General features: G+C 41.1%; 1 protein-coding gene across 2 annotated transcripts; it reads left to right on the top strand.

Annotated features, from left to right (window-relative positions):
• Positions 1-553: 553 nt before the first annotated feature.
• On the top strand, positions 554-22,896 carry LOC104638125 (carbohydrate sulfotransferase 9). Of its 2 annotated transcripts, none has more exons than XM_075754456.1 (4): positions 554-752; positions 13,976-14,086; positions 17,720-17,866; positions 18,322-22,896. In XM_075754456.1, exons 3-4 carry the CDS (start codon positions 17,773-17,775, stop codon positions 19,137-19,139), a joined length of 912 nt encoding a protein of 303 aa, XP_075610571.1. In that variant the 5' UTR covers positions 554-752; positions 13,976-14,086; positions 17,720-17,772; the 3' UTR covers positions 19,140-22,896. The 2 variants fall into 2 exon arrangements, with proteins under 2 accessions (XP_075610571.1, XP_075610570.1); XM_075754455.1 differs by lacking the exon at positions 554-752 and adding an exon at positions 6,936-7,069.
• The last annotated feature ends 1,459 nt before the right edge of the window (positions 22,897-24,355 follow it).

Genomic DNA, 24,355 nt, shown 5'->3' with positions numbered 1-24,355 from the left:
AGGGCGCTATGTGTGGATAGGCCCATTTTCTGATTTATGTATTTGTTAGAGTTGAACAACTTTTTTCATAAAGTCATCAGTGAGCTGCAAGAAAGTTAAGGACACATATTGGAAAAAGATTTCCAAATGCATAGTATTAAGGTATTGAATTCCTTTTTTCTGCTTTCATAGTTCCCTCTCTCCTTCTATAAATGTGAATCTCAGGATGAATCCAACACACACACTTTCATACACATCCCTTTGTATACTTCAAATATGGACTTTTGTCCATCCTTAGGTCACCAAACAGCTCTTGGCACTCAGGCAGGCTAGAAGTGAAATGACTGCATACCACTCCAGGATAGGTGGAAATCAATGTATTTGATATCAGTGTCTGAAACATCTCAACCAGACTTCTGTGAGCTTTGAATCAGACCCTTTTGAAATAGAAATCGACAGGTTGCGTAGTGCAGGGATAGCGCATAGATGAAGGAAAATGTTTAAAATCAAAGAAAATGTTAAAAATGAACGTAAAGGTCACTCAGCCCAAATGTTTTCTTCCACTTTTTCCTAGGCTCTAATATTGCTAAGAAAAAAATTCAAACTCTTGCTGAAGAAAGACCACAATGGGTTGTGCTGTACATATAGTATTCAAGGATACACCTTCTTTTTATTTGAGCTAAGACTTTAAGTAAACAGAAAGCAAACTGGAACCACAGTTGTGCAAAGCTGTATTCAGACAGGAAGCTCCAGAGACAGAAAATGCTGTAGAGGTACTTTCTCTTCTTTTTTCCTATTTCTCTTAGAATATTAGTATGATTTTTTTTTTCTTCTAGGTGTTTTGCGAGTAAATCAAAGTATTTGTATCATCTTTCTGTGTTTTAAAAGATACTAAGTTCTGATTTTAGGCTTAGTGATATCAAAGGCAATTGGCTTTTCAACTGATCTCTTCAGATGCAGAAATAATTTTGCAGTTGTTAACGCTTTGATGTGGTTTGTTGTTTGGGTTTTTTTACATTGCCTCAATTGCAGTGAAAAGAAAATTAGAAATACACAAAATTTTAGCTAGATATCCAGTGACTAATTCCTATTACCTGGGAAATATTGTGTGCAATTATCAGTGTAAGGGAAATGCACGAATCAGATAAAATGCTAAATATTTTGTAGACGATAGATTTAAAGTAGTAGTAAGAAGAAATGCTGATGTTATTTATAGACTATTTTAAACTTCATGGGATATTACATTCTACATTTTACGCATTTTTTTCCCATCTGCTTTAATTAAAAGCCAGGATAAGATCTTACAAGGATCTTCAGTTTCTCCTTTGATATCAAAAACTTTTAGCTGTAAACCTCTAGAAAATCCTTTAAGGAACAAGAATTTTTGCCCTTTCAAACTTCTGAATGTTTTTTAGCTACAATTGTGATGTCGTAAACCTATTTTTATACTAGTGCCATGACTCTTATTCATGAAAACATACAGAGAATACAAAAGTGCACACAAGTTTCTTCTTTTACTGTCATTTCATTATTGAGATTATTTCCAGAATACTCTTTTCTTTTGCATTATGTGTCAAAACCTGAAGCTGCTTTTGTAATCTTCCACAATAAAACTTTTACCTGCAAGATGAGTTCTAGTACACTATTTTGGAAGTAGTAAGCTGCCTTCATTTTTCAGCTCTTACAGTGTTTGAATGGGGTTTGCTAAGGCTTACTGAGAAAACAAATTAATTACCAGCTTCTATTTCTATTTCATACTCTGCTTTAATCTTTTTAAAATTTTAGCCTTTTGAAAGAAAGTTCTAAATTTGAAACAAAGGAAGTTGAAATGAAGGATCACCTTGTGTTTTTTCCCCTCAGGCTTCACGTATACTAGGAGCACTTCACTAGTTAGAAATTCTTGTCAACTGTATCGGCAGATTTTCTGAGTAAGCACGTGAATGTAAAACAGAGGTATACTTTATACATTTAATCATCCCTGTGTTCTGTGGATGAAGCAAGAGATACCTCTAAAAGTGCCATTTAACTGTGACTGTATAAAGTGCTTCTGCCATCTTCCCCTCTCATTCATATAAATACTCTTCATTCTGCTATAGTGAGTGTGCCGCAGGTCAAAGCTGGGCACGTGTATATTTAGTCACATTTGTAAAACCCATTTTATGGTTATACAACATGATTCTATGTCCTGCTTCTTAAATAACTGTAAAATGGGTCATTGAAAGCCATATTTTCTTTGTATTACTATATTCAGGATGAACTAGGATCTGTGGGGGCAAAAAAAATAATCAATGAAGAGTCAATAATTTAAAAAGTGATGAACTTTGCAGAGGGTATCATAGCAGAGGTTCATGCAAATATACTTTTCCAAGGCTACCTTAGTTATCCTAAATCCAGATGCTGCTATTGCTTCTTTTCTTTTTGGAGGAGAGAAGTTGTGGGAAAGCTGTGGTTTATCTTAATTATTACTTAGTTTTAGATACTGTTGCTACTAATTAAACTGGTTTAAATTAAAATCTGCCATCTTTGCAGCCTCATAACAATACTGATATTATAAAATAATTCCACAGTGTCACAAAAATCTATTTCACATCTGAAAATATCATTGGCATCTTTTATCCTCGAAGGACCAGGACTTTTTCCTCATGATAGCTATTGCTTCATGTACTGGAACTTGGACCTTGGATTTTTAAGTTTATCAAACATTTTATTACATTTTCTACTTAATTTCAGCAGAAGACAGGCTCAGGAGCACAGCTATTGGTATTTACCTTTGTGGTTTAGTCACTGATATCACGTGGTGGGTTTAGATGGATGTGGTTATAGTTGAAAGGTCTATGCTCACACTGGAAGACAGACTTTGTCTTTAGATGTAAGGTTATTCCCTGGTTTTATAGAATCATAGAATGGTTTGGGTTGGAAGGGACCTTAAAGATCATCTAGTTCCAAGCCCCCTGCTGCGGGCAGGGACACCCTCCATTAGACCACGTTGCCCAAAGCCTCATCCAACCTGGTCTTAAACACTTCCAGGGAGGGGGCATCCACAACCTCTCTGGGCAACCTGTTCCAGTGCCTCGCCACACTCACAGTAAAGAATTTCTTCCTAACATCTGATCTAAATTGACCCTCCTTCAGCTTAAACCCATTACCCCTTGTCCTGTCACTACACTCCCTGACAGTCCCTCACCATCTTTCCTCTAGGCCCCTTCAGGTACTGGAAGGCTGCAATTAGGTCTCCCTGGAGCCTTCTCTTCTCCAGGCTGAACAATCCCAACTCTTTCAGCCTGTCAAAGTTTATAAAGTTTTAAAACTCTGATAGAATAAATGAAGGCTTTAGTTTATTTGTTCCTTTGAAAAGCTTTCTTCTCAGCCTTATTTGAGGTGAAATACCCAGCCCCTCACCAAAACTTTCTTCAGCAAAGTCTAAAAAGTTTACCCAGAGAAAAATCATAGGATAATGAATTTGTGAAAACAGTATTTGTTGCATGAGTCCTGTGGTATTCTGTATTAGGTAAGCATGAATTTCATGCTATGTTGTATATTACTCTGAGTTTAAAAAGTATGTCTCAAAGAAACAGATTGTCTTGTGTATTTTAGACAAATGCAGTGTTCACTAGAAATTCAGAAGGCCAGGAAGCAGTATCAAATGGATTTTCGTGGTTCAAATAGTTTCTAAAATGTGAAATATGTAATTTTTCTGAAAGGTTAAAAACTGCTTTAAGGAGTTTTTTTCTGTGCAAAATCACCCAAACATGTCTACATAAGTGAATTGCAGAGGCAATGCAGGTAATGATCAACACTGCTGGCAATGAAGTTGTGTCCTAGGAACTCAAGTAGTGCATTAGTACAGCAGCCCTCTATGCAATTTCTTTCAGCTGGTCATCCAGTTCTTTTGCCAAGAATGTCTATACATTGACAGTATTGGATCATTGATAGAAGACAGGCAAAAGGACTTTAATCCTTTCTGCCCAGCCAGGATACTTTATTAAATTCATATGATCTTGAAGTTTGATTAATACAAAGAACAAGCACATGAAAAAATTCTGAGATGAAGCACCTGATTCTGCAGCCTTGTAACAAAGTGCCCCCTGAGGCAAATGAGCTCCATGTCTTATTAGCGGTTTGTGGAGTAGCTCACCAAAAGGGCAGGGCTTCGGCAGATAAAGAGTACTTCTTTAGCAGGACTCCATTAGGAATCCCCAGGAAAGGGACAGGCACATTTCTGACATTTGGAAAAGCAGTGCACAACCATCAAATATCAGATACACAAGTCTCTGGAAGATGGCAGTCCTTGTGCCACATATTCTTATGAGAAATGCCACGCATTTCTTATGAGAGCTGAAAAGGTGTTCAGTAGAAAAAAAAGTGGCATCATGCCAGTCTGGCAGTGGTAAGCCCTGTAGTGGCTCTTCCTCATTTCTTGGCTTTTTAAAGATGAGCACTGTATTCACCTCTTCACACATTTCTTGCACAACTTCTGAGCGTTTTCAGAGGAAGCTAACAGCTCTGAGCTTACCTTAGCTTTGTTGTCAAGGTGTCTGCTTATGCATTTCCTCAGGCCCAGCTGTCACTATGGATAGGACTCATTTCACCTAATTTCAGCTGCCTGTAAATTTGCCATCTATATCTGGGCAGGGGCTCCTATCACAGTCAAGGGAGACTAAGTACAGTCAATGACCAATAGAGAGCTCTTCTGGAGACGTGCTGTAGAGGTATACTTCAGGATGAGATGAACTGCAATATTTCCAAATTATTCTCAGACCTGTTCATCTCCTGTTTCAGATGGGTTCTTTCTTACTGAGTTTAGTTATTAGTCATGTAACTACAGATCACCCTTTTATGAAGAGTGATGGAAAATGTACCTCAGCCTTCTACAAGTGAGCTATCACTAGTCTTTTCTTTTCCTTACAGATTTGTTTTCTTGCTATCCCTTATGTCCATTGGTTTTTGTAGTTAAATTTGTGCTTTATTCCTTCTGATTTTGTTCAGCATCTTGGTGCTATTCTTCATACTTATCCTTAGGAGTTTTGACCTGGTTTCCACTTTCTGTACATTTCCTTCTTGTGTTTCAGGTCATTGAAGACTGTGTTGCTTAGCCAAGTTGATCTCTGACCATACTTCCTATCCTACTGTGTGGGATTGTTTGTGTTTGTACCCTAAACATGATTTCTTTAAGGAACTGCCAACTCTACTGAATTGCTTCTGCTTCAGCATGTTTCCCATGAGAACTTACCTCCAGTTCCAGCGTTTATTGAATCTTCTTTATACGTGTAAAGACCGTTGGGCTTGAATTGATCTTTCCTCTTGTTCCTTATCTAAAAATAACGTATGTTATCACATCACAGTTGCTCTCAACCAAACTACCTTTACCCTCATATTCCCAACCATTCTCCTTCTTGGTTGCTTAGCAGGCAGCCTCTTGGCAGGCTGCTGTTGTAGCGCTTGGCAGGATCTGACAGCTGCTGTAGACCATACACAGGGAGTGGTTAAATACTGCTCGTTATACCCAGAGACAGCCACAGCACATTGCTTTGTAATGTGCAACTGGAGATGCTCACCTAAACATTCACAGGGAAACACTTGCATTTTTAGGTGGGCATTTAATCAAAACAAAGGCAAATACTACATATACAGAGTGTTTCAGATGCTGTCCTGGGAAAGCATCCGTATGAATGCAGAAACGCTTTGCCTAGCCTTGAAGTCCAGGTGAGGAGAAGACAAAAACCTCTCCCCTATTTGCTTTGCATACCTAAACATAACATTAAAATAATGTGTCTCTTTGAACTGATCTTTCTTTCTTTTTATGAATCTTTATTTTCTATTTACCATCACTCAGAGAAATGGGAAATCTCCACTGAGGTTGTCTTATCGGTGAGTAAAATTAGATTGTTAGTAGGTTTTCATGTTACTGTTACTTTCATAGTGTAGTCAAATCTCAACAAAGATTTCTTTGTCACAGAGTTGTTTTAAGGTTTTGTTTGGTGGGGGTTTTTTTTGTTGTGGTTTTTTTTTTTTTCATTTATATATTTAGAAATTGCCATTGAATCTCTCAAGAAATAAACTGAGACATTATTTAGCTTTTGAAATCACACCATGATGAAGTGAATCTACAGAGGATTTTTTTGGCAGTCTATTTTTCATTGCTGTATCTCTCCTTAGTTAAGAACAGGGGAGTTTAACATACAGCTAAAAGTTGATGGTGCCTGGAATGAAGAGACATAGGCTTTCATTCACTTTCTGGCTTTGCTAAGGGTAATACGTATCTTGACTCTACTTGTTTCAATGCAGCTGCATAGGATTTTGTCAAATTTCAAGTGTTTAAGCAGAAATTTTCCATGCTAGATATCTGCTTCAGGATAATTTTTAAAAGCCTGGTTTATAGCTTTTTATATAGGGTGTTTTGGAAAGTGTGCCCTTTTTTCTCATCTGAAATAGTTCAGGTGACCTTTCCTCTAAGAAGTTCAGGTACTTTGCAGGCTTTGGAAAAAGCATTTGAAAAATGAGGTTAAGGAGATTCCTCATGTATATTCTCAGTGAAACCTCTGCTGGACTGAGGTGGCACAGGGGAGTAAACCACCTGTTTTAAATAACAAGGCAAGCATGAACAAGATTTTTTGGGGGAAAGTGTTGGGGATCACTGGCAAAATAGATTCAAAGAATGAAATCAGCAGGAAGAAACTGTGCCTTGATGAGCAGTGCGAAAATTGATGTGGGAGGGAAAGGAAAGGAAAATGTGTCAGTATAGTTTGGGAGATAGATACTAAAATAGCTAGAGGAGCTGAAGTGCAGAGCCTGGAACGAGCTGAGTACAGAGCTGAGAGCGAGAAGCAGTGGGGCTGCGTGGGAGGCTTGGAAGAAGAAGGAGACAGATCTGATGAGCCGGGCTCGGAAGTGTGGTTGGTGTGGGGGGCTGTGAGGCTCACTGAGGAGACTAAGGGAGGAGTCTGGCAGCGGGAGCCAGCAAAGAGCTGGCTTGTGTATGGGAAAGACTGAACAGCAGAATCGGGGTGAGATCTGATGGGCATTTGGGAAGCTGGAAAACAGGACTTGCTGGGCAAGCTGACTGGGAACGATATGAGGATGGCTTTTGGAGGTGAGGATTTGCTGGAGACTGGGTTAAAATTTTGCCTGAGAAGTGGAAGCAGGGACTGGGGGAGAAGGGGTCACACCTGGGGCAGGGGCTGAGGGAAAAGCACTGGTGCTCATACAAATACATGTCCAGCAGAAGGGGAACTCAGTGTCAGATTGCTGCTGGGGAGTGTGGTGCGAGGAGTTAGAATTTGGGGGTAGCAGGAGTGGAAGACTCTGGGCAGGCCATGCTGATGGTGGGAGCAGGGGAAGCAGGGACAAGCTGTGCTAGGTACCATTCTCCTCCAGTGCCAGGAATGGCATCCTGCATGCCTGAGTCTTGCAATTTTGTTGCGGTCAGCAGGTGAGTCTGACAAGCTTGGATCTCACGATTGTCAATGCTCGGTTTGTTCAGAAGATAGCAACCCACTGCCACCATCAGTTTTTCCATTTGAGTGAGTATCATAAGATCGGCCAAGGGAGCTAAAGGATTCACCATTGACAATGATTTTTCTGCATGTTGTTATGATGCCACATGAATACGTTTTCCGGTAATTTTTCAACACTTGGTTTTTAAAGAAACAAGATATTCCACACAACTTGACACCCTCAGTTCGCGGGATGGACATGCTCTTGAGATGCTCTAGGGCTGTGCAGTGGGATCCCCACTGTCTACAGCAGATGAAGGAGGGTGTGCAGTGAATCAGGGAAGAGGTTTTAGGATAAGAGTTTGGGTTCTTTGTCTGCTACAATAATCCCACGTGGTGTGGAGCACCCACCATTTCAGAGACTCATTGACTACCCATTCTCCATTTTCTGGGTACTTGAGCAGGCTCTGGAAACCAGATTTGCAGATCTTTTGAGCATTGATATCTGTAACTCAATCAGCAAGACTATTTTGAACTTAGAGTGTACTGTAATGTTAAATACTCGGAAATGTCAGCTCTTTAGTTTCAAGACCGTGCTGCCAAAAGCCAGCAGCTACTTCATCTTATGCTCCCTGTGACTTAGCTCTTGCACCACTTTAATGCTACTATTTCCTAACTTCTTAATATCTGATACTACATGTGCCATAATAGGATGTAAAAACATGTTTTAAAAAAACAGACTTTAAATGTAACATTTCTGCTGAACAGCTTGTCCTGCAATACAGAGGAGACCAGAAAGGACAGGAAAAACAGGCCTAGATTCATGTAGGACGAGAGAAGAATGCGTACACACAGTTTGTCAGTAAGTGTCAGGAAGTTTCAGGTGAAGAGGTTATTTCTGTAAAAGAGCAAAATACTGGTATAAGGACTTGTACATGATTCCTGTACAGGAGTCTTTGGAGGAGTACAAAAAAGAAAGAGTTGGGAGGAATGAGACTAGAGGTATGGTTTTGGACAAACCAGTGTTGGATCCTGAAAATTAGGGTCAAAAGCTGGACTAGAATGATAGAAGAAGCTGAAGGAGATGAGAGCAAAAAGGAAAATAATTTAAGCAGAGATGTTTGTTATGCACTGGAGTGTAAAAAGAGAAAGAGAGATCATGGCTGCCATCAGGTAATGGCAGAGGGGTACTAGTGGAGGGAATACAAGAAGGATATAATGAGGTGAACAGCAGCCAGGAGGTTGCCTGGGGGCTGTGTGCTAAGCAACCGTGACTGTTACAGACAGTTCTGGCTATGCTATTTAGGGTGCAATGACAGCAATGAATGAATCGAGTTTACACAGGGAGGTGAAAGGCAGGAGGAGACAGAAAGGATCTAGGGTTGAGACAAGGTGGGTAGACCTGAATGGCAAGGACAACATTGCTATTACCAACAGTAACTGAAAAGAGAAATATGGGAGGGAACTATAAGACACATGAAAAGCCACAGACCTAGTTATCAATATAATGAGAAAAGCAGAGGGATTTTTTGAGGTCACAACTCCCATGAAACAAGCCTGGGAGGAGGTCATTCATTGCCACTGTCGTAGATGTGCATCATGTTCTAAGCTTTTCTTCCATTATCCCTTTTCTACCTTTCTTCCTCCTTTCCAAGTTTCTTAGGCTCATCTAGATTCTCTAGAAGAAAGTGCTGAAGGCTGCTCTCCTTTGATTGGTTTTGCAGTGGTTTAAATGGCAGTTGATTCATGGGTGAGATTTTGAATTAAGCATTTAGATAAGGCAGCCTCACAGCCCATTACCAGGTAACCAAGCAGAGGAGGTGGACTCTGTTCTCATATTATCTGTCAGGCCCTGAAAGCACTAACAGGGCACCTACTGTCCCTGCCCAGCCCCCTGGGGCGTTCCCCACCCTGCCCACAGCCCAGGACCCCATGTCAGCCCCCTGGAGCCATCAGTCCCTGCCCCAGCGATGCTGCAGCAGGGCTGGTCTTCAGCTCCCCACAGACCAGCCGAACAGCACCCACCTAGGAGCCAAAGTAAACTGTGGCTGTGCCTGATGATCTGGTCTCTTGGCTGAACCTGGCCACCATCTCCAGGCCTTAACCCTTCAGGGCTGGTGGTGGATACAGGCTGGTGAGGCCCCTGCCACACTGGCTCTGTGGTTATTGCATTTGTTTCCCAGTTCCCCACCCAGAAGGGAAGAGCTGTCCCTCACTGCTCCCTGACAATATCAATGGGAAGTGGCCATACTTACAAAATCAAAAGCCGGTCTTTCTGGCTACAACTACAGGAAGGGAAACAGAGATAAGTTTGATCACATAGTAAGAGACGGGTTCCAGTGCATGAGTGACTGCAATGGATTTAATCTCATTCCTCTTTAAATATATGTGGTAATTTACTGGATAGTTTTGCATATTCTTTTCTATACTCATTTCCTTGAGTTCGTTTTCTCCATCTTTACTTCACTGAATTATACTTTGTGTCTTTTCCACTCCTATTCTCTACCTCCCTTTCCCACAGCATTGTCTCAGCAGGCTACACAGCCTTTCTATTTCCCATGGCCCTGGCTCTACCACTTTTCCTCAGGTTGCTGCTCCCTGCCTCTCTGGGAGTTTTTCTGTCACACTTTGTGCTGCTTTTCCCATATACTCTTTTTTTTTCCCCTCCTCACTTTGGTTCTTTTCATCCTCAAATTGGGTCTTCCTTTCACTTGCTCTTTTGTGGGCTGGTTGGTAACAGTTTTAGCACACTGGCAGCCTAACTGGTGTTGGCATCCCTGAAAAGGAAGATTTTAAGGAGTGATTTTAGGTGAAAAATGTAATAGCTCTGTAGATGCTTCAGAAACTTTTTCCTAAAAGGGGTTGTGCTGGTTTTGGTGTTTTTTTGCAAAACCACGTCAGAAGGGCAGCAGAGGAGAAAGCAGAAATTATTTGTTTGGTAGCAGGGGCTAATGGTAGCAGGGGCTAGCAATATGACTGATCAGAAAGTAAAGTTGAGCTTTTAATACTACATAAGAAATGACAGGTAAAGAAAAACCTTGGAAGGCAAGACAGGAAGATGACATGGGATGAAATATAGAAGGAGAAGCTAAAAGACAGGCATAAGAAGCTAGTTTAATGAGAATAATAAGCAGTTTAATGATGGCAATGAGGAAGATAGCACTGCAGTTGCTGAGACCAGAAAGAAATCTGATGCAGTAATGGAGGGCTGAGATAGCCCCTGCAGGGAGCAAGAGTTTTAGCTTGTGCCTGTGTTGGAAATTGTGACTTTGTACGCATCTCACTGCTGCAAAGTGTAGTATTCTGTAGGACACGCCTGTCAGCCCCCAATCTAACTCATATGTTGTCTTCCTACTGAGCTTGTACCCATTCTCACATAACACCTTTCAACACTTGCTGCTGCAAGTGAGACGATGTCAGACCCTGGCTCTTGTTGGCAAAATGACCCAGATCAGATGGTTCTTCTGGCCCTTGGCTGTCAGCAGCCTGCTGGAGGTTCCTTATCCACTGATGATTTTCCACTTCATGGAGCAGGCCAGCCTGCCTGCTGAGACTCCAGTTTCTGGGGTCTCCCTCCCTCCCTCCCTCCTGTCCATCCATGGCGAGTTGTACAGGAACAAGGGGGCTGCAGATTTGGGTGAGGAAGGCTCTTGCTTCTAAAGGCGCAATTCACCCTGTTAGAAAAGCACCCTCAAAACTGCATCCAGCAAAGCTTGTTTTTCCTGTTCATTTTTTATTCTAGCTGTTCCTCGGGGGGTTTGTACACGTCATCTCCTCCTCACCTCTATGTACCCATGTACATATCAGTATGTATGTATTTGCAGTTGTCTTTTTGAAGGGATTAACAGGGCTTAAGTACAGAATGAGGCTCAGCTACTGAGAATGTTATCTGTTTTGAAAGCTTTTCCCTACCTTCCACTGAGCTGCCCTACTGGTACTTTTTTTTTACTTCTGGCTTCAAATGTATCAGGAACACAAATAAGTATTGTTGTCATTTCATTCTTTTAATCTGGAAAGTCCCACTTATCGTCAAGTAGGGTGCAGAGGATCATCCCATATGTTCAGCTGGAACCAAGTTCTGTCTTTACGAAAAATGAGCTTGAGACGCACCTTTGTAAGTTTATCGCCAGGAGACTTTAAATCCTTATCAACCTACTTAGTTAGTTTACTTGGAGCAAATAATGTGCCAGTGTAACTGATATTAATGTGTTTCTGAACTACACATATGTGTACATGTATATATATGTACACACACATATAGTTCAGAAATATATATACATATACACACACACACGAGTGGGTGTACATGTATTTCTGTATTTATTTGGGTAATAGGTGTCTTACATAAAGATTTAACATTATTCAACATTTCCACTTACAGTACTTGTAATTGTTTATAAAAGTATCAAAATATTGTTTTGTCAGACTGATTTTTTAAAATACTTCTTTAAAAACCTCAGGTTTTACAATTGTAATGGTTCAGCAATTCCAGGAGAAGGATTAGGGAATGCTATGTTATGAATCATTGTTTTAGCAGTTTAAGGACAGAGCGATGTACTAGTGAAGCCTGTTAAAGGCAACGCAATCTACTCCTTTGGTGCCTGTGCTGGGCATAAACCTGCATGGCAGGAGGGAGAGCTTCAATCTGAGTGTGATGTGCTAGGTCATGTATTCACATGACTTTATTGTTAAAACATCTTTGGACTGTCTAAATATTTCTTAATTGAAAAGGAACTCATTACAAAACCAAAGTCGTTGGATAAGTGTGAGTGCTTGTGGTGTAGCTACATATGATACAAAGAGTTAAAGTCCAGACCACTAACAGACGTATGGGGTGGTTGCAGAAGGTCTAGTACCACAAAATGGAAAGCAAGTATAAGACAAATGGACCCAGAGAAAGCAATTTAACAGGAAAAATTATCTGATAACTCAGGCATATGACAATTTTGTGAGAACCCTGGAAAAGAGCAATCTTATCATTGAAACAGAGAACTCTTCTGGGTCAAATGATCTATCCTGACATACAGAAGATGTGCAAGTAGGTTGCCAACCACTCCTCCATACCTAGTGTAGCATATAGAAAAGGGGGATGTTAAAAGTAATTGTCAGAAGCAGACAATTGTCATAAATTTCTTGAAGGAAACAGAAGGATGGAAAAAACATTACATGGTCAGCAAACTTGAGAACAAAGATATGAACAATGTGATACAACTTTTTTTGGTTTTGTTATGAGGAGTGTGTATGTCAGGAAGAAAAGAATCTTAACACTGGATTAGTAGAGGGAGATGGTAGAATTATCAGTAGTGAAAAGAAGGTTGGAATTCAATAAATCTATCTCATTTTATGAGGGCTTCAGGACTTTTTCCCATCTCACATGCATGTGAGATGATTGGCATTGCTTTCTCCAATAATGTGTTCCCCGTTTGCTACCACTATTGCCTTGAGCAATTGATCTGGTTGCTCTCACATAGAAAGTTTGGATTATGTTATAGGAACTGGATTTCACCAAACTGACTTACTATTTTTGTTTGGGTTTAGTTGATTAAGGTAATAACATTGATATAGTGGATTTAGAATTGTATAAAGCATTCAACTTGATACTGCGGCATGTTTGGCTAAGGAGCTAGAAAGCCATCAAATTGGCTGGACACATATTGAAGGAATTAAACACTAGCTAACTGACAGCCCTCAAAAAATCTCATCACCTCATAGAAATCCTTCTGAAAAGGATCTGCAAAAAAGGGTTCTGTGAGGATCATTCCTCTTACTGCCTGGTTTACCGTTTAGTAATGAGAGAGTCATAAAGTGATTTCTGATGAAATCTGCAGAATCCAGTAAGACACGCAGAGTTGAAAATAATAAGCCTTGGCTGCATATGGTTGATCTATAATGAAGTGATCTGAAGAACAAGCAAAACCCAACACTGCAGTGTAAGGCTGTTATCTAGAAGATTTTATGCTTCATTGGAAATAAAAAACCAACCAACCAAACAAACAAAAAATCCACCCCCCCCAACTATGTGTAACAAGAACAAAGCAGATTAATGCCCTATATTTAGTTTTTAGTATATTCTCCTCTCCTTGGGGATATGTTAGTTCCAAAGAGACGTTTAGATCTCTGACTCCTTGCTGTGTTACTTTTCATTAGAAGACATTTCTGCCTTTTTTTTGAGTCCTATGGTACTATCTATCCACCTTGCCTGTGGCAGTCCATTCTGCTGCCCTTAGGTTACATCAGAACTAGACTATTTATTATGGAGTTGTTGTATTAATAGACTTACCACACCTTGACTGAGGAATGCCTTGTAGTTACCCAGTCACATTAAATCACACTTAATTCAAGGTGGGATGAGGTAAAATGCAAATAGAAATATTAATTCATTACATCTAAAATAGACAACACAATTACAAATATCTGGAAAAAACATAAGTGAAGAAATAGAAGAAAAAGTATCACAAAAGTGTTTTCTATTTTGGATTTTGTCCCCCATTTTTCATTTCCAGGTGACTTGTCCCTCTTCTGGCAAAATGGCTCTCAGAATTTTCTTTCCTCCTATTCCTCAGGTTGCTCTTAGGTGATTTTCATCGTCAGAGACTTTGCATTACACAGAACTCTGTATTGGGCTCTCCCATCAGAAAACGTCTTCAGAAGAAGCCATTGGACTTCACCTTCAGGTAGCTTCTCCGAATCATCATGTTAACCTCCCTTGTTGATGGATGGTTTTAGCTCTTACAGCCAGTCTGCACTTTGAAGTTTTCTAAGGGGTCCAGACAGATTCACCCATCACCTTGGAGCTCGTTCTATCCCTCCTTATGGTCTGACCATTGTCTTGAATTAAAATAAAGATTCTTTTGCTTCCACAAATATGCAAATGTGTTAGAAGAGGGGTTGTCTCCTGTGTTTGACTAGCTTATAAACAGCTTCTTTCCCTCAAGGAGGCAAGTCTCTTCTATTTTCTTCTGGTGACTCATTGACATGTTTTAACATGAAATGTGTCTTACGGCAGACCTTATTTTCTGTACCAGTAATTTAATTAACAAATATGTATGATACAAGGGTAAATTACCTCTAAATAGGGTAAATTAATCTAGTTCATTATCTGATTCCTGAGACAAGTATGATAACAGTAACTACCCTGAGGTGACAACATTTAAGGTAAATGCAGCCTAACGTCTTTCTCCTAGGCATACTCTAACAAAGAGTCCCTGTACAGAATTATTTAGTGTCATATTTATTTTAATTGCTACACAGTGTGAAATTGTGTCTTCAAACCACTTCTGAAAAAGAATAAAAAAAGATCACTCAATCTTGGACCTTGTGAGATCAATGAAAAATCTGACTGACTTTAGCTGGCCTTGAAAACATCCTTCAATGCGTTAGAAGTCAATAGATCGCAAGTGAAGGGAGAATTGATGTGCAGTGAAGAAAGAGTTAAAGGCCGAAGATCAACCCATATTTTTTCTTGTAGCCTTTAGAATGGTCTTATGCAGCCAAGAAAATGCAAAAACATTGTCTAAATGCCATTGTGTGTAAAAATACTGCATTCATTTGAATGAGTATTTTAACAGTTTAATGTAAACATGAGTAAATTGTTAGTGTATGTGACTGCAGATCTGTTCATAATGATGTTTACAGGTCAGAGATAGTGACCGATCATCCCTCTCCATTTCTCATTGTCACGCCTACAATAAGAGAGATTTAATAATTAGTAATGCTGTTAACGTGCAAGTACAATTAACAATGCAAGTACATTTTCAGTATTTCAGCTGGTGCTGCCTCTACTGCTGTCTCAGAACACACAGGAAACCAGTTTCAATCAGCAACTGGAGCTGATGTGCATCCACACTGCTGGGGGGGGAGGGGTAGGGGGTAGGGAGCACCACAGATAACTTCCGATGTGGTCATGTTGTATCTTTGTAAAAACAAAACAAAAAAAAAGTTGAAGTTATATCAAGAAATCCAGGCAATGATGTTTTTATTGCCAGGATGTTTAGTGTGAAAAATTGAAAAGCAGAAAAGGAATACAGTATTGCTTGACTTTTCGATGGTGCAGACTTTATGGGAGAGAAATAGAATGTCATGTTTGCACTTAATGGTTTTGCGCTTCATTTTGCTACTTCAAATAAAAAGTGATGAAAAGCATGCTGATGAAGAGCTTTCTAATGGGGGCAACACAGTAAGACTGAAGAGAGGACTTAGAGAGCTCTCTCTCCAGAAAGTGCAAGGGGACAGAATGAGTGAGCGCAGGAGAAGGAATACGTTGAGTGTTGGACTGCATTGGCCTTGTCTCCTTTTATCTGTGAACATAGAACATCTTCTTTTCTGTTGTTTCCTCTGCTGCCTCCTGTGCTTCCTGCCATAGTGAACCATTTGGGGCAGCAACGGTAGCAAATATATATACACTGCAGTGTCTTTGGGAGAGAGAGAATGGGAGAATTCATCTATTGCTAGTAGTTAGGATTCTCTCCTGGAATGTGGAAGAGTTTCTCCTGCAGTGATTATTGATTTATTTGTACAAAGTGAAAAGCTTCAGTGCAAGAGATGGGAAGAGTCTCATCCTGAATGCATCATAGGCTTGTGGATAGGCCTGTTGCAGGTTACATAAAACTTTGTACTTCCAGACTCCAATAAGTAAGGTTATTTAAAAAAACCCCACCATCTCTGTAATCCTAAATCATAGAATCATAGAATGGTTTGGGTTGGAAGGGACCTTAAAGATCATCTAGTTCCAAGCCCCCTGCTGCGGGCAGGGACACCCTCCATTAGACCACGTTGCCCAAAGCCTCATCCAACCTGGTCTTAAACACTTCCAGGGAGGGGGCATCCACAACCCCTCTGGGAAACCTGTTCCAGTGCCTCGCCACCCTCACAGTAAAGAATTTCTTCCTAACATCTGATCTAAATTGACCCTCCTTCAGCTTAAACCCATTACCCCTTGTCCTGTCACTACACTCCCTGACAAACAGTCCCTCACCATCTTTCCTGTAGGCCCCCTTCAGAAACTGGTAAGCTGCAATTAGATCTCCCCGGAGCCCCCTTTTCCCAGGCTGAACAAGCCCAACTCTCTCAGCCTGTCCTCATAGGAGAGGTGCTCCAGCCCCTCCATTCAGCTTCGTGGCCCTCCTCTGGACTCTCTCCAACAGCTCCATGTCTCTCCTGTACTGGGGCCCCCAGAGCTGGACGCAGTACTCCAGGTGGGGTCTCACAAGAGCAGAGTAGAGGGGCAGGATCACCTCCCTTGACCTGCTGGTCACACCTCTTTTGATGCAGCCCAGGACACAGTTGGCTTTCTGGGCTGCAAGTGCACGCTGCCGGCTCATGTTGAGCTTCTCATCAATCGATACCCCCAAGTCCTTCTCCTCAGGGCTGCTCTCAATCCATTGTCTGCCCACCCTCTAGCTGTGCTTGGGATTGCCCCGACCCATGTGCAGGACCTTGCACTTGGCCTTGTTGAACTTCATGCGGTTCGCACAGGCCCACCTCTCCAGCCTGTCCAGGTCCCTCTGGATGGCATCCCTTCCCTCCAGCGTGTCGACCACACCACACAGCTTGGTGTTGTTGGCAAACTTGCTGAGGGTGCACTCGATCCCACTGTCCATGTCGCTGACAAAGATGTTGAACAGTGCCGGTCCCAATACTGACCCCTGAGGGACACCACTCGTCACTGTTCTCCACTTGGACATTGAGCCGTTGATCACAACTCTTTGAGTGTGACCATCCAGCCCCTTCCTTATCCGTGGAGTGGTCCATCCATTGAATCCATGTCTCTCCAATTTAGAGACAAGGATGTCGTGCGGGACAGTGTCAAATGCCTTGCACAAGTCCAGGTAGATGACATCAGTTGCCCTTCCCTTGTCCACGGACGCTGTAACCCCCTTGTAGAAGGCCACCAAGTTTGTCAGGCACGATTTGCCCCTAGTGAAGCCGTGTTGGCTGTCACCAATCACCTCCTTTTTGATTAAGAATAACCTAAATGAGGTTATTGTTACACAATGTGAAGGGATAGTTTGCTTGGCAGGAACACCAGCTTTAAATGAGGAGAAGGGAGGAGTATTTGCTCATACACAGTTCATTGTTCTGAGAAAGGGGGGAATTTTGTAGTACTTTGAAATGATCACATTATTTGTCTGTTTGGTATAATTGTGGTGAGTCTTTTTTACAGGAGAATTTTTACTTATTAGCAAAGTCTGTTTTTATAGGGCTTGAAAGGTCTTTCTGCTGTCGTAAGTTCTGTAAGAGAATACCATGTTATCTTTGTTGTACCAGTCACACAAAATCTAACTTGTATTATCTTTCCTTGTTGACAGAAAGGCAAATTTCTACTTTAGAGATCACGTCATCCTCCTTCCTGTGAAATAATATGAACCAGAAGGTGTTAGTTTTCCTTCTCCCAAATTTTATTTTTGGGATATTTCTTTTTGGATTTTTCTGTAAGAGACAAAAAAACATAACAGGTGAGTAAAGAATTTACCAACAGAAAGACTTAATGTTTTCTAGAACCAGGAACACCTTTCCCAAATGTGTTAGAAAGTAACTATGGAGCCTAAGTGATAAACAATACTATGACAATATCCAAGGCCCTGTCACTGTGATAGCTATCTTAGCAACGTATTGGAGGAAGAGCACTATAAAAACCAGTTGACATTAGAAGTATTAGAACATCGATCTTGCTTAGAGTAATGCTAACATGTTGAAAGTTTTCATTTTAACAAGCTTTTCACAAAGCAGGGTAGTTTATTGCATGTTTGCCATAGTGGAGTCTGGTGACAGTTAACAAAAAATTGATTTTAGCATCTTCATTAGTTTTTGCATACAGGGAGACTAATTGAGTGCTGTGATTGTCTATGAAGAAAGAGACTTATATAAGTCTATTTCACACTAATGGTTTAAATTTTTTCCTTGGTGGCAGGTACTTTTCTTAATCCCACAGACGACTGGCTGGCAATTCAAAATGATCGCAAAAGCACACTGGCTTCTATCTGCCAAAAGAACAACCTTCTTAATTTAAGAAGCAAATTGGATTCTCATGTTGCAAACCAGCTCTTTGTGGAGCACAAACACAAATTTATCTACTGTGAGGTGCCCAAGGTAGGCTGCTCCAACTGGAAAAGAACTATTTTTCTTCTCCAAGCAGACTTGAATGCAGAAGCTTCTGAAATTGAGCATGATCACATCCACCAAACCTCACTGATCAAAAAGCTGGTGACTTACCCTCCTGCCATACAAAAGCAATTCCTGAACAATTACACCAAAGTGATGTTCACTAGGCATCCCTTGGAACGGCTGGTTTCAGCTTACAGAGACAAGCTTCTGCACTCTGAGCCATTCTACAGTATCACTGTTGCTAATGAAATTAGGGCAATGTTCAGGAAAAATAAAAATTCTTCTGAAAAAGTGAGTTTCCAGGAGTTTGTCAACTTCATTATAGCAAAACCGCCAAACACTCTTGACATTCACTGGAAACCAATGTTTCTGCTCTGTGATCCTTGCAACATTCACTATGATGTTCTGGGTAAGTATGAAACGCTTGGGTTAGATTCTGAGCATGTTCTGAAGGTCATTGGAGCACCAGAGAGCCTGCACTACCCCAACTTGAAGAGGTATGGCTCAGAGAAACGAACTAATGGTGATATCACCTTGGAGTATCTCAGACAGCTGAACTCAGATCAAATTGAGAAGATAAAAAGTTGTATCAAATGGATTTTTTCTTGTTCAACTATACTATGAAATATGAGGATTATTTTTCCCTGAATGACTAATGTAGGTTAAACAAAGAACAGTTTCCTTTGTACAAACTGGGCTGAACTCGTCCTCACAGGTGCTTGATAGGTGGGTTGGTGACTGACTGCTGCTGAGCTTTTACTGCTGTTTGGAGACATGGTTTATCATCCTAAGCACTCTTGTAACAAATCCCTGCCATGATCTGCTGTACTGTACAGTACTTTACCTATATGAAATTATTATCTTCCTGTTGATCACTAACAGCATATGTTTGTTTTATGAAGACTGATTATAAGTGATAGATTTTGGTCTGTTGGTAAGAGGTAGGGGAAAGATGAAGAATGTTGGTTTTCACAATGAATATTTTTAGAACATCATTTTTTAAATAGAAATTATTTTAATTTTTTATTAGAAAAAGACATATGAAGCAATAAATAATCTTTAGAGTCAAACCCCTCTCTGTCTGCAAGAGGTTCAGTCATGAATCCTGTAGGAAAAGAGCAACTAACTTCAGATGCTTGAAGCTGCGTTACACAGAACTTAATGCCTGATGGCATTCCGCTCTAGCAGTGCTCTCACCACAGCCCTCCAGCCTCATCCCTCAAGCAGTATAGCTGGCAGCAATCCAGCCAAGGTTTCCCTTATATCTCTTCAGAATCTTCTGATGAGCAGGTCTGGTGTTCATGGTGACTGCAAATTCTTTTCACCACCTTTGTGAGCATTATGGTCTGATTTAAGCAGGAAGGTCTGAAAAATATGTCTTTTTTTTAGAGCAGTTTTTAGAGGTACCTTCTAAACTGTACAACTGGGGTGGTGCAGGATCTAAAATCTCAGTGGAAAGGTGACTTTTATCTATTGTCCAAAGGCACTTACTGCCCAGTCACTGACTGGCCAGTCAGCACAGGGGTTTCCCCATTTGTGCCTGCTGGAGCCCATGACCCCTTGGGACTTACCTGAGCATTGCACCTAGGTGGAGCTGGGTAGCCTCAGATAATACATTTATTCCACCGGTTGCTTTCTCATCTCTCAGGAGACTGAGTGAAAATAAATTGTAGAATTATGGTGAGGGGAGCAATGAAGCATGTGGGAGACTTATATTCTTGTACACTTCTTATATTCCTAGGTGGCTTTCGGTTTAGATCACGGAGGGGTCTATAACTGCTACTACAGCAAGTATCAGACTTGCCTCATTTTTTAAAAAAAATATTGCCTAGTCACATTGAAAATTAATATGTGGCCATATTAATTGTAGCAAGTTTTAGAAACTAATTGTGAGTATTAGCACCACCTTTAGGGGATGTCAGTCTCTCAGGAGCTAACTTGAAAATCTCTCAAATGCACTTAGTTCCTATCAGCTATATCTGCAAATGTACAGACTGGCAGGCTAGTCTTGGATCCAAAGTTGGCTCACAGCTTCTCATTACATAGAAAAGGATACGGACAAAATAACTTAATCACACTGCAGCCACCAATCTGTACAACCATTGCTGCCAAGGGGAGGGAAAAGGAGACTGGGAAAAACGAATGCAATGGGATTTGAGTCATGAGGGTTATGAAGAGAGCTCCCTGTGCAGGGAGTGGAATGCAGGGGTGGTCTACCACAGAGAGAAGATGCAATGATGTATTGGACATCAGCTGGAGACACTGATGAGAGCATGGTGACAGGAGGAGACAGAGGAAGAAGCTCTGTGAGTCCGTCCTTGACGGCAGATGGTATGCAAAGCCAGGACTACCGTTCAGTACATCCGGCAGCTCTTGCATGGCTGGCTATTCCATAAATGGGCAGCTTTGGCACAGAGAGAGATCCAAAGTGAGAAGACCAAGCAAGAACAGCAAAACATTTTTTTTTAAAAAATAATTTGTGATTTTATGCAGAGTGATTCATGGTTCTGGATCTGACCCTCACCACCGCTGTATTTGGCATCCCCAGTCCCACTGTCCCCTGACACTGGATTACTCATGCCACACTGGCAGCCCTGTAGTTCACTTGGATTTTTTTTTTTACTTTTTAATTGTGCTGAGGCAGAGAAAGATGGAAATGAGTCCCATCAATGTTAAGGTTATGCAGAGGGATCCAGTCTCTCTCTTTCCTGAATCAGAGCCATCTCCAGCCACATGCTTCTCCTAATTTCTTTGCCAGATCATGCAGAGGAAGAAGGGAATAAGATTTGCTTCATAACTTGATTCTACGTGATAAATCCCTCCAGAGCTATAAGCCTCAGCAAAGATATTTTAATTTTGTAGCACCATCAGCCAGCCTAGGAAAACTCTGAAGAAATGATACTGACAGAGCTTGATAGGTGTCTTTGCTATCAGCACTCTGGTGTTAACACTCCCCTCCTGTTGCTTGCTGTTAGATATGAGTGACTTTTTATTCGTATTTCGTCTTTCACACAGGATCACATATTCTTCCTACAGTGGTAACAGAACATGGATGGCTAATTCATTCATCACAAGCCCTAGTCAGTAACAGAAAGCTATCTATTGATGCAGAAAAATCTCTGTAACTATTGACAATGGACTTCCAGTTTTGACATTTGCCTATAAGAAACTGTAAGTAGTGCATTGCCTGGAACCACTGGTTGCTGTAATGCTGTTTAGCTGGTGTGGGTCTCAACAAAAAAAAAAAAAACCTGCAGAGGACACCTGTGTGCATGTGTGCACATATAACAAGTTTTAGGAAGCAGTGTCATAGAAGAACAGTATAAGTTGTGCATTACCAATGCTGACAAAATGAGAATAACAGGTTGATATCTGTTGGAAAACAGAAAAAATGGACATTACCTTATAAAGGATCCTGTAACATTCACCTGCAGGCCTCTTTCAATGCTCAATTCAATTTACTGCATTTCCATTTCTGTAAGCTTGAGAATACTTCCTACCCCCCCCCCCCCAAGAGCTGCTGTGTAGTGGCACAGGAGTACATAAGAACTCTGCAATGATTCAGAGTTAATGAAAACATTGGCGACTTGCTATATGTTATAAAAAACTTTCACAGTTGGTGAAGATGGGCATGGAAGTTTGGGCTGAGCTCAAAAAATGAGTCTGCAGGAGAAAATTGCAAGGTCTTTAGTACTTGCATTGAGTTGGCTGTATTTTTTAGCGATAGCTAAGTGGCAATGCTTGTGGAAAACTCTGGTCTATATTTCCTAATGTGAGAATGAGTGCCCATTGTCCTGAGTGGGGGGGGACTGTACCACCTTGTTTATTCCCCAGGTGAGCCCCCAGGCTCATTCCACTGGACGGCGTTGTAAGTTTGCTGATGAAAGGGCTTACTGTTATTTCATTCTTGACATTGTCATGTACCAAAAGCTGATGAAGGCTCTGGATCCTGTCCTAGTCAGCCCACAAGAACTGCAAGACACCTGTAAACTTTATGATGAAAATGAGAAGATGACTGTTTCTTCATGGCCTGGGAGAGAGATTTCCTGTACTCTCTTCCACACAAGTGCATTGTCCAGAACAAAGGCTCTGAGCTGAGCCCACGTCTCTCCTGCCTTTGCCCAGAGAAGAAGCCCCAGTGGAGCTTCTTTCCTTTGGGTGCTGACTCTGGGTGATGTTTTCCTGGGAAGAAAGTGGGTGCTTGCAGTTGGGAGCAGGGGTGGAGGTGGCATGGTGTGGCTCAGGGCTTGGGCCCCAGGGTGGATTCGAAGGGGCTAGGGGTGCCATAATTCATCTTCTGATTTATTGTTATATGCCTGTGATATGACCATTGCTATGTTTCATTTCTAATAACCATAATAAACTGTAGTGAGTTAATACATTAATCTATTTGTTCATCCTTTTCGATAACATCTGTTAAAAAAAAAAATAAAAAGACTCTGAGCTATTCAATCAAATCAGAACATAGGCCACATGCTATTAGACAGCAATAAATAGAAAGCCATTTGGCTCTGCTTTGGTACATTAATATGAAGCTGTCTCACAGGACTTTTAAAGAATTGAAAGAATTAGCAAATACTAATGAGTCTTCTGGTTTGGAGAAAAGATTGCGCTAAGCGGGGAAAGGAAGAGAAACAAAAAATCTTGCAAAGTCAAGCTTGCATCTTTCCTGCAAATCTATCTTTCAGCAGTGAGGAAATAAGAGAGAATTTTCCAATTCTCACGGATATTCCACACACACCTTTCAGGATAGGTATCCACAAACCTGACATCATACTATCTTCATGCAAGTTTAACAGATCTGATAGTTGATCAGTGTATGTCAGTAGTGGAGACCATGTCACCAGGTGTTCCTTGAAGCAGACATTTCCTCCACTTAAAAGTGATGATTCTGACTGTTGGCAGCCCTAATTTTTCACACGGTTTTGAATGTGAGTCTTAACAAGCAAACAGTGATTAGCAGTTTCTTGTTCAGAGAACTTCCCAAAGCAGGACAGCTGTGAACAGAATAAAAGAAAGGTGTCCACAGAAGAATAGCGTGAGCAATGAAACTTCGAGTGTTTGCTGCTCCACAGAAGTTTCCTCGGACCAAGGGGAAGTCATTGCTCATCGAACAAACTGCAGCCCTCACGGCTCACACCAAAGGTACCACAGTTCAGCCATTACTGGAGCTCAGAGCAGAACTTAGCATGAGCACCCAGAGCCAGGTAGGCTACTCCAGTTTATAGTTCTATGATTTAGCAGAAGTATAGGGAAAGCTTTTTACCTACAAATCTATGACTAATATCCCCACTCCCACTTCACTTGATTACATTGTCCCCCTTTTCTTTCCCAGATCCCTTCTTCAGTATTCACCTGAACTGCGTGTATGGACTCCTGCTGAGTTCCCACAGTTAGGGGCCACCAAACAGGTGCTGCAGATGCTGACTTATTCAGGCGCAGGTTACTGCCAGGTGCGTGTTGCTGGATGTATTGCAACTATTGTAAGGAGGCTTTTTGTGTGAGAAAGTTGTTCAAGCACCTGCTCCACGAGTGAGATATTACTACAAGGTGAGATGTGAATGTAAAGTGAAGGATGTTTTGAAGGCATTTCCCCCCCTAAAAATAAACTCATCTTCCATTCAGATAAGTTTAGTGGGTAAGGGAGAAAGCTAATTTTGGGATCATCAACATCAAGTCTCAGAGGCCCCTGTTAATTATAAACTGAAAGAGACAGGAAACCCTCTCTCATGAGGAGCCATCATTCTCTGCAGGGTTAAATTTTGTTTACCCGCAGAAATTTGTTAAGACCACCCCAGGGGTGCCTACATGGTAAAGGAGCCCCTTGAGACTTCTAGCTT

The sequence above is a fragment of the Balearica regulorum genome, chromosome 5 (assembly GCF_011004875.1).
Source record: "Balearica regulorum gibbericeps isolate bBalReg1 chromosome 5, bBalReg1.pri, whole genome shotgun sequence".
Classification (NCBI taxonomy): Eukaryota; Metazoa; Chordata; class Aves; order Gruiformes; family Gruidae; genus Balearica; species Balearica regulorum.
The sequence above is the reverse complement of the archived record's forward strand: the minus strand, read 5'-3'. Positions and strand labels throughout refer to the sequence as shown.